At 48.4% G+C, this 10,798-nt stretch overlaps 1 protein-coding gene across 1 annotated transcript; it reads right to left on the bottom strand.

The window, feature by feature from the left end:
- Positions 1-2,852: 2,852 nt before the first annotated feature.
- LOC108152432 (toll-like receptor Tollo) lies at positions 2,853-9,871 on the bottom strand. Its single transcript, XM_033386817.1, has one exon. It carries the CDS (start codon positions 9,358-9,360, stop codon positions 5,284-5,286), a length of 4,077 nt encoding a protein of 1,358 aa, XP_033242708.1. The 5' UTR covers positions 9,361-9,871; the 3' UTR covers positions 2,853-5,283.
- Between the last annotated feature and the right edge of the window lie 927 nt (positions 9,872-10,798).

Genomic DNA, 10,798 nt, shown 5'->3' with positions numbered 1-10,798 from the left:
GTAAATTAGCAAGAAATGGAAATTAAGAAAAATGTTGCTTTTATTGCAAACAGTTGTAGTCGTCTTCCAATAAAAGCATATTTATTTATACACAGCCCGAGCGGGCCATGCCGGACTATTGGATGCCATTCTCCTCCGTGACTCTCATGACTCCCGATTCGTTTGGAGTCTAATGAGGCAATTGGTGGGTGCAATGATGGGGGGGCTGCCTAATTGACGGCCTGCCAAGATGCACATCGAAAATACATATACAATACGTATTTTTGTGCCGAGTGTGCCGCTGCTGTGGCTGATTTATAATTCTCCGATTGATTTTTATTTTGGCAAGGTCTCCGTCTCTCCAACACCTCCTTTCACTTTCCCTTCCGAGTATCCCTTTGATAGATGGTAAAAAGTTCAGACTGATGGTTTAGGCATTAGCACCGAGCCCTAGATGGGGCAAAGTACTTTGATTTGACTTTGAGCCCAGGAGCTAAGAAACACTGCAAGACAGGGCGAATAAAAAGTTCTAAGCTGCAGTCGGAGAAAATTTGATGAAGGTTTTCTTTCGGTGTGACTGGAAGGCGCAGGCAGCGCAGGAGCGGTTCAGTTGGTAAAACGGTTCGCCTAAAACAAGGCATCATTTTTGCGATAAAGTTGCCCCTTTTTACAGATTTATTTATTGGTAAAATCAAATCTGTAAGTATTAATAAATCAGAAATAAATTCTGAAATTTTTAAAATTAAATTATAATTGCCCTAGACAGGTAATCCAGCTCCGCACCCCTGGAAAAACCTGGCAAGGCCTATGCATGTTTGCGAAAGTTCTGGCAGATTACAGTCCGTGGCACGGCAATCTATAAATAAAAGGCCGTTTTTCGACACTAAACTGACTTGTAACCCGAAATATTTATGCCGATTCCTTGGCTTTGTTTGGCCTCGCGCAGCCCTCCCAAAACAGAAGGCTTACCCCGCCCACCCTGCAAAAGAAGGCCTCTAAACTTTCCCTAACCGCACTGAAGCAGAACAAAAATAAAAAAAACAATAAAGGATGACTGATTCGGGAGCCACTCTCCTCAAGCAGCCGCTTCTATCGGTTACCATATCACTAATGTCCAAATGTCTTTACAAGGACTTCCTGTGAGTGGTTTCTTATACATACTGTTCTGATCGAGCGGTTTCCACTAAGGATCGGTAATGCTCCTTTTTAGTGTGGCAACCAGCTGGTCAACAACATAGGAATACCCTCAGATAGTGTATACAAATTCAATTGAAAGTTTGCCTCGTGGATTGCCAAAGTCTGCCCCGGCTCTCAACGTCTTCCCACCACCACCACCGCCTTAACTCTTCCGTTACTTTATAACAAATCCCACAGGCAAAATTGATAAAATACAAAAAAAGGGGGAGGATGGGGGGAATAAAAAAAGGACAGCAGGCCAAGAGTAGGGCCAATGGATACCAAGAGAAAGTAAAAGCAAGGAAAAGTTTTTTATATTTGACGTGTTTCTTTCTTTTTGCGCAAAGCCTTCCCAATTTCCTTCCCGAACCGTTAAGAATCGAACCAAGAAAAAACGAAAATATTGAAAAAGGTTTAGCCCGAGCTTGAACTTCTTCTCTGGTGGTAGATACTGTCTACAAGATACTCTCCCCTCTCTCTCTCTCTGTCTCTGCCAGGCCGTTGCACATCAAAGGCTGTTGGCTAGCTCGTTGGTTCGCTAATGATTGATTGTAAAATTTGCTAATTTAAGCAATGTGAATTTATGTTTTGGTAGGGCCCCCATCAATTTTATTGCGCATTTAATTGATCATAAAAATTATTCATTCATTTCGAGCTGAAGTGTTTCTCAGTCGGCCGGCCAGCCGAATCAGCGAAATATTGTACACGTATAGTAGTATATCGCTCTGGGCTCTGCTCTCCTCTCCTCTCGTTCACCAGAATAACAACAACAACACCACCAGAAATACTCGTAAACGATACCAAAAGAGAGATACGATTGCTATATGTATCTATAAAATATGCATGGGAAGATATTGTCGCATCTTAGGCTGGCAAAATATGAAGTCGTTCGGTCGTTGGAGTGGATGGAGTGGAGTGGAGAGGGTTTATTTGTGCTTAAAATTAATTCAAATGGAGCAATCGTGGGATGGATGGATGGATGGATGGGTTTGCCTTTGCTCCGCGTGCGTGTGGCGAGGGTAGGCTGAACACTTTTCAGGCGTAGAAATCTCTGCTTGAACACAATACACTTTCCCAAGGAATCGAGTAAATAAAACAGACTTATCTCCGATTCTCGATACCCGTTACCACCAAAGATTTTCCGTCACTTCAGCCCCCGCTCGGAGCCCCGGCAGAGCATTACTTATGTTGCAAATTTGCTCGCGGCACGTAATAGAACACCACTCCGCCCTGACATAAGCAGAACGAGGGCCAGTCCAAGCCAGACGCCAATCCCTGGCTGTATTAAATGTCAAGGCAAGGGCAAGGTACTCGTAGTTTGTGGCTTATCAGCAGCATACTAAAAAAACATTGATAACAATAACAAATATTCGGCAGACGATGAGGAATGCGGTTGAGTGAATAAAAAGAGTCGAATTAATTATCAATTTTTTGTCATTTATATATTTGTATCAGTTTTAATTTTCCAATTCATATTTTAGCTATAAACTAACAAAAAAAAAAAAAACATAAAATTACTAAAAAAATACATACATTTGTCTGTTTTCTGGATAGTTAAAGTATTAACAACAATAGGCGAGTAAATCGTACTTAAAACTTATGCATATTTATATATAGTACACATGTAATCAGTCGACCTATGTTTGTTCGTTTTTATTTTTATTTCTATTTTTTTTTTTCTTCATACAGTCCGTTTATTTTTTTTTTTTGTCATTTTGTATATATGTACAATAATTTCTCAATTTAATAGAATTAATATGGCTGTATTTTTTGTAGGCGGGGTGGATATAGATATGGATTCGGATTCGATTTCTCTTTCATTTCATTCTCGTTTCGGTTATCAACTAGATCTAGACTATCTAATGAGGATAAGTTTCCTTTAAATATACATACAATACATACAAATGTAGATTGGTAGGAAAATGGTATTCGCATAATATAAATTAGAGCTTAGGGCTAAAACAAAAAAAAATAATATCACAATGATTAAACAAGTAAGGTCTAGTATGTACAATTTTAGATTTTAAGCTCTAAACCGAATGTGAATCCTTCTAGAGAGTGTTTTTACTGTTGTTGTTGCTGCTGCTGTGTTAACTAGTTTTCTGGTTTTTGTTTTTTTTTGTTTTTGGAATGCAGTTTTCAATTGGAGTGGAATCAGAGATAGTTGTAGGTGGATGGATATGGAGAGAGAGTGAACAGGAAACAGGCGTAACAAACAACGGCAAACAAGGTAGATTTTAATCGCTTCCATTCGGTTCTGTAGTGTTTTTTCCTTCTTTTTCCCCTCCTTCGTGGCTATCTCTGATGTTGGCTCCGGCACAACTTTGGGGGCCAAAACAGCACACGTGCTGATCTCTCTCCACCCACTCGGTTTTTGGTTCTTTCTTTTTTTCGTTCTTTCTTTCTGGGAAACAGATTGGAGAACAACTTCTTCTCCCAGCAAGGTCACAAATTGAGGTTTTCCTCCAGCAAATTCTAGCTTGGATTCGACTTTGTGACTACGAGTGCGCACAGCTTCTTCTTTAAAATCTTTGACTAGCATGGAGAAAAAACTGCTCTTTGATTTCTAATCAAATCTAGACATTGCGTGACCTGAAGAGCTTTTAAGGGGAGATGGAGATTGAGTGGGCGGGAGGAGGAGCTCTGTTCTAAGGGAATACACGCTTCTACTCTCCACACTTGTTTCTGATTCTTATCCCCAAACAATTGTGTATCTTTATCTGTATCCCACGTACTGAAATTTGTTGCATTGCTGCCTCTCCTTTCCCTGTCATTGATTAGCACATGTAATTGCGGCCCAAAAAAAAAAAACCCAATTTCAAGCCAGCTGCCGGGGCACCTACGAGAGGAATAACAACTGTTTCTAGACGGTCTTGGCCTGGTCTGGTCTGGTCTGGTCTGGTCTGTTCTTTTCTGCTCTTTTCTGTTCTGTGTGTCCTCTGATGTCTGATGTCTGGGAGAACTGGCTGCCCTGGCCCTGGCTCTGACTCTGGCCCTGGCCCTGGCCCTGCTTTTGTTACAATTTCTTTTGGCCAGACATGAATTCTCTGATGTTTTGCGTTGCCTATTTTCTCCGCTACACACTCGGAGACTCTGAGACTCTGCGACTCTGAGACGGACAGGTACAGATACAGATACAGATACAGGCCCTCGTAGCATTGCAACTACAGATGCATGGATATTTTCTACACACGTTGAGCTTGTTATGGCAAAATGCAGCAGTTAAGATGAACTAAGCAGCGAGCGTTGCAAACAGAGAAAATGGAAAACGGAGAAGACGGAACAAAATAAAGGAGAAGGCTAAGGGAAACACACAGAAACGGAGAGAAATACTTTTGGGTATTGGCTATGCGGCTGTGTAGCTGTGTGGCTGCTTTTGTTCCTACTGCTGACTGACTGGTTGTTGTTGTTGTTGTTGTGGTTCTAGTTTTTGCTGGTGTGCTTGTGCTGCATGCAACATCAATTTTCTGAATCTAGCTACGAGCCAGGAAACTGAAAATAGCTGGCCGTAAGAAAACAGCACAGAACCAAGAACCGAGAACCGAACAGGGCCAGAGAACAACAATTGGCTCTGGGATTGGGAACGGGAAAGGGGACGGGGACGGGGACGGGAACGGGTGCCTCAGAGAGACTTGGTATTTTACTGTTGTCTTTTGTTGTTGTTATAGCTGTTGCATGTTGCTGTTGCACTCTTGCTGCTGCTGCTGCTGCTCCTGCTGCTCCTGCTCTCTCCGCACTCAATTTTCTCTTACTTTTCTATTCCAGCCGGTAACTAGGCTTTTATCGCTAAACGCTACCATTTGCATATTGAATGCAATTCCCATTTCATTTCAGACCTGCTGTAACTCCACTCCACAGTACAATTTTAACCAGTTTTAATACAGATCTGTCTGTGAGGTGGGGCCATTCTAATGCTTCGCCACAATCACTTTTCCAACTCAAAGGAGTATCTTTCAGTACCTTTCCTGATTTCTGTGGCTCGAAATTACATTAAAAAAAAGACATAAATTAAGCCCGGTGTTAGACGTGGTTCGAGTAGGACTATTCTCTACACAACTCTCGCTTCATCTCCAGTTATTTCAGCTATTTTTCTCCGTTCATCTCTATCTCTCTCCATCTCTCACCCACTCACATGTGCAGATTGCGCGAAGCCGGCGTGGGCTGCGTTGGTGGCAGCGGCAGACTCTGCTGCTGGATTCCACCCGCCAGGGGGATCATCTGTGGTGGGGCAGGTCCACCCACCTGCACTCCGCCCATCAGCAAGGCTGCCTGCTGCTGCTGCTGCTGTTGATGCTGCTGCTGCTGTTGCTGCTGCTGCTGCTGCTGATGGATCGACGGCTGGCGGCGAAAGCTGCCCGGCTGCTGGGGGGGAGGCGGAAGCATAAACTGCTGCTGCTGCTGTTGCTGCTGCTGCTGCTGCTGATGATGATGGTGGCCGGAATGGGGATGGGGATGGGGCAGGGGCAGCGGAAGGGCCTGCTGGTGCACATGGTGGTGATGATGGTAGGCAGCATGGTTGATGGGCACGTGGCAGGACTGTCCTGCAACGGAGCGCTGTGCGGCGGATGAGACGTCTGGCAGGGCGAAGCGCAGCTTCTGCCAGAAGAGCTTGTCGCCCCACTGCAGATAGGTGTTGGTCTTCAGATACAGGCGCAGATCGGGGTCCAGCTCCTTCTGGGGCACCTCCCCAAGCACAATGACAATCAGGCGGCGGCGGCGATCTCGCAGAACCGACTGATGGGCGGACTTGAACTCGAAGCGGCACCACTCAGACTTGATGAAGTTCTCGCTGACGACCATGATGGTGCGCCGGCTGCTGTCGATGGCCTGAACAATGGTTTCGGGCAGGTAGCCGCCCACGGGGAAGTCCCGCTGGTGCAGACAGAGTTTGTAGCGGTGCTCACCCGTTTCCAGCATTGGGGCCAGCTCCTCGTTGACGAACAGCTCGTCCTTGGAGGAGTACGAGATGAAGGCGTCGAAGAGCTTCTCGCGCTCGTTTTTGTCCACATCCTTCTGGCCGTTGTAGAAGAGCCGCACCCCGAACCGCGAGTGGCACCAGACGCGCATCTCCTGGCGGAAGATGAACACCAGCAGGGTGCAGATCATGATGAAGATGAAGGCCGTCAGAATGGCCACCAGAATGGGGATGTAGTCCTGCTTGGGCGGCTGGTTAAGTATCATCTTCGTGGACGTCATGTTGCCGGACAGGGCTCCGCCCTCCCCGCCCGCCTGCTCGGCAAAGTTGTAGCTGTTGTCCAGCCCCAGGGGCAGGGTCTGGCTGCACTGCACGACGGGCAGGGCGGAGTCCGTGCTGGCGTATATGGCCATCTGCTGGGAGCTGTTCCCGCCTGACTCGCAGCGCAGCTTCGGACGGTCCACAACGTAGTCGTGCCGGCTTATGTAATCCCGCAGCTTGTCGATGAACTCGCAGTTGCAGCTCCAGTGATTGCCGGCCAGGTGCAGCTCGTTGAGGTAGCTGGGCAGGAAGTTCCACACGGCGAAGGAGCCGATGGCATTGTGGTCCAGCCTCAGGATCTTCAGATGGTACAGATGCGTGAATGTGAGCGTGTCTATGGTGGCAATCGCGTTGTGCTGCAAGTAGAGCTCCTGGAGGTTGTCCAGGCCCTGGAACTCGTTGCCATTGAGCACCTTCAGCTGGTTGCTCTGCAGCTGCAGGACCTCCAGTTCCAGGAGCCCGTAGAATGTGCGATTGTGCAGGATCTCGATCCGCGAGTGGTTGAGATGCAGAACCTTGAGGCGCTTGCGGCCGATGAAGGCGTGGCTCTGCAGCTCCTTGAAGTTGTTCCCGTCCAGGTACAGCTGCGTGGCGTCCATGGGTATGTGCGAGGGCAGCGCGTGCTCGTAGGAGGCGCGACTGCAGTCGACCACGTTCGAGGTCCACGACTGGTCGTGGTAGCAGGAGCAGCGGTCGGGGCACTCCATCTTGCAGTCGCAGGCCTGGAAGTCGCAGCAGTGGCACAGGGCGAAGCAGTGCGACTCGTATTTGCATAGGAAGTCGTTCGACTTGGCCTCAATGAGGGAGACATGGGTGGCGCCGCGCGCATAGGACAGCTTGCAGTAGATCTGGTCGAGGTCCATGAGCTGTGGCTGGGTGCGTGACTCGCGACTGATCTTCTGCAGCCAATCCAGATTGCAATCGCACTCGTACGCATTGTGGCCGATGTAGAACTCGGGTATCTCGCGGTCCTCGGCGATCGGCGAGAGCCGCAGTGCGTTCGGCTCGAGTGTCGTCAGCTTGTTGCGCACGAGATCGACACGGGTGAGATTGGGCTTCTTGAAGAACGTGTAGGGCTGGATCTTGCCGATCTGATTGTCGTTCAGATAGAGCACCTCCACGCTGTTTGGGATCGAGCTGGCCGTGATCTCCGTCAGCAGATTGTAGCTGGCGTCGAAGGTGCTCAGGCTCAGCTCGCTCTCGATCTCGAAGTAGTTGCCCAGCTGCGTGATCCTATTGGCCCGCACGTCCAGCCACTGCAGTCCGATGGGTATGTGCGAGTAGTCGAACTTCTCCAGCCGATTCCCCGAGATGTTCAGCCACACCAGGTTGGGCAGCTCGGTGAAGAGGCCTGCAATGGACTTGAGCTGGTTGCCGTCCAGCCGGATGGCCTGCAGCTGGGTGTTTCTCTGCAGCGAGCCCGCCTCGATGGTCTTCAGTTTGTTGCCGGACAGATTGAGGATCTGCAGAGAGCTCATCCGGTCGAAGACCCCGCGCCGGATGTGTGTCAGAGAGTTCTCCGTCATGCGCAGGCCGTACAGATTCTCCAACTGGGTGATGCTCGTGTTCTCGATCTGGCTGATCATGTTCTCGCCCACGTCGAGGGTCTTGAGCAGCGGCACATGCAGCAGGGCCTCTGGGACCGCCTGCAGCTTGTTGTCATTGAGGTGGAGGTCCTGCAGCTGGCTGCAGTTGATCAAAGATCGCTGGTCCAGCCGATTAATGCGGTTGTAGTCCAGGGAGAGCACCAGCAGGTTGTTCAGGCCCTGCAAAGTACGCTGCTCGATAACCGAGATGCGGTTGTTGGACAGGATAAGTGTGTGCAGGTTGGTGAGGTCCGCGAAGATGCCCGCCGGCAACTGATCGACGTAGTTCTCCTCCAGCTTGAGGATCTGCAGGCTGGCCAAGGGCCGGAAGATGTGCGACTCCAGGCGGCTGATCTTGTTGGCCGACAGGTCCAGCGTCATGAGCCGCTTCAAGCCCACGAATGTGGCCGCGTTGATCCACTGCGAGTTGAGCTCGTTGCTGGCCAAATCGAGAACCAGCAGCTCGGCCAGCTCCCCAAAGATCCCGGGCGCCAACACGTTGATCGAATTGTTCCTCAGGTGGATCTCCTGCAGCTGCTTGGTCTCCGAGAAGAGCTCGGGCGGCAGCGAGGTCAGTCGATTCGCGGACAGATCCACAACACGCAGCGAGACGAGACCCTCGAAGGCTCGGTCCGCCAGAAAACTCATGCTGTTGCGTGCCATGTTCAAGTGGGTCAGCCGGCCCAGGGCCGACAACATGGCCGACGGCAGGCTGACCATCTTGTTGGCGCTCAGGTCGAGGCTCTGCAGCGTCGAGCCGCACACCCGCGCCTTTCGCGAGCTCAGCGAGGCACTGAAGTAGAAGTTGCTGATGTCTTGGATCTTGTTGTAGGAGGCGTTCAGGTGCTGCAACGACTTCAGCGGGCACACCATGCCGTCGGGTATCAGCCAGATGTTGTTCAGACTCAGGTCCAGCCTCTCCAGCTGTCTGAAGTCCACGAAGCTGTTGGATGCCATCTCCAGGGACATGGTGGACCAGTCCCCATTGTGCGTGCGGATTGTGAGGTTGCGCAGCTCGTGCAGACCCCGGAAGGAGCCGTCGGTCAGGTTGCCCAGCTTGCAGTACTCAATGGTGAGGTCCCTGAGCTCCACCAGCGACCGAAAGCTGTCCGGACTGAGGCTGCTCTGGAAGAACAGGGCATCGTTGCACTCCAGCCGCAAACGCACCGTGTTGTGGGGCTGGATCACGCTGAAGTTGGTGTTCTCCAGCTCCGAGTTGATCGTCCGGAGGTGGCACACCAGGGTGATGTCGTGCTCTCCGCCGCCGGACCAGCGGCACTCGTCCGGGGCCTGGTACAGAACCGTCTTGCTCAGAGCGGCCCCAAAGATGGGCATCACGCAGCTGGCGATGAGGACGTAGAGCATGTGGCTGGAGGCCAGCATTGTGTGTGAATGGATGGATGGATGGTAGTGGGTCCCTTGGATAGTGACTCAACCTGGGATGTTGATTATCTGGTTATGTGGGGGGATTTTGGTGTTTTGGTCTTTGGGTTCCCGATTATTTGTGGCCCATTTTGTATGGGATTTTTCAAGTTGCCTTTTCTCTATTTTTATATAGATCTTTGCACAATCGCCTCCGAGGGCCGAGCACAGCACTCACATCAACACATCAGAATTTTCCTCGGCGATTTATCTAATTTAATTTTCTTATGTTTCTCGCCTTTTTCTATTTTTTCATTTGATTTCTTTCTATTTTTCGTTGTTGCTCTCGCGTTGACCGTAATCCAAGTGGGGGGCGATAGAGCGTCTAGGTTTGATAAATTTCATTCAAAAAAAAACTTTCAAGCACTCGATTCTGGTTCATGCCGCGGCTGCTTCTTCTTTCGATCTCTTCTACTCCGACAACGCGCGTCCGCTCGGCTCGAAGTCAGTTTTTCAATTGATCGCTCTCGGAGCGGCCAGCGAGCACATCAGCACTTCAGACGGCAGGCGGCAGACGGCAGACGGCAGAGAGAGTAATCAGTAAACCAGAAGACTGCAAGGTACGAGTATTTTCGTATCTGGCGGATGAGTGATATCTCTGAGAGAGTGTTTCTCGCCGTGAGCACAGTCCCGCTCGCTCTCTCTCTCTCCCTCTCTCTCTCTATTTCCACTGCTGAATATGAAAAGTAACTCAATTCAGCCGGGAGAAACTCGTAAAACCGGTGTGACGAGTGTCAATGTATCTTTGGAATTGTTTGCCTGCTTTGACGCTCAACGAAACCGTCAGCAGGGGGAGACACACTGAGCTGCACAGTGGGGCACAGACGCTGGTAAGGTGGCAAGTGAGAGAATATTTTCAACAAATGTCAAGGTTACAGCAAATTTTAAGGATAATCGAATTAGCAATGGGTTTCTTATACACAAAAATGCATGCATACATACATAATTACATTCAAATATGAAATATATACGAAAGTTTGAATATGTAGCATGAAGATGTTTTAACATATAACTGAAAAATTCTTACGAATTTAAATATACATGAATTTCCCCTTAGTGAGAAGTTACAGAATCAAAATTTAAATAAAAACCCAAAGATATCAGATACATATTCTGTCAAATCGCTTAAAAGTAAAATAACAAGACTTTTTTATTCAAAAAGTAAACTAAATTCTACTTTAATTTTAATAATTTGTATAGAAAATATATATATGTATTTATTTTGACACGATTTTATCTGCTTTCCTTTATATACTTGTGTGGCCATACTTCTTTTGGATATTCATCAAACTGTTTTCTAATATCCACAAAGTTCTCTTTGTTTTAAAGTATTTTCTTCTGTATCTTTCATCTCTCTTGCCCATCGTTGTTAAATGTTATTTGTTGAAAAATTAGATCT

Source organism: Drosophila miranda, chromosome XR (genome assembly GCF_003369915.1).
Source record: "Drosophila miranda strain MSH22 chromosome XR, D.miranda_PacBio2.1, whole genome shotgun sequence".
In the NCBI taxonomy this organism is placed as follows: Eukaryota; Metazoa; Arthropoda; class Insecta; order Diptera; family Drosophilidae; genus Drosophila; species Drosophila miranda.
The sequence above is the reverse complement of the archived record's forward strand: the minus strand, read 5'-3'. Positions and strand labels throughout refer to the sequence as shown.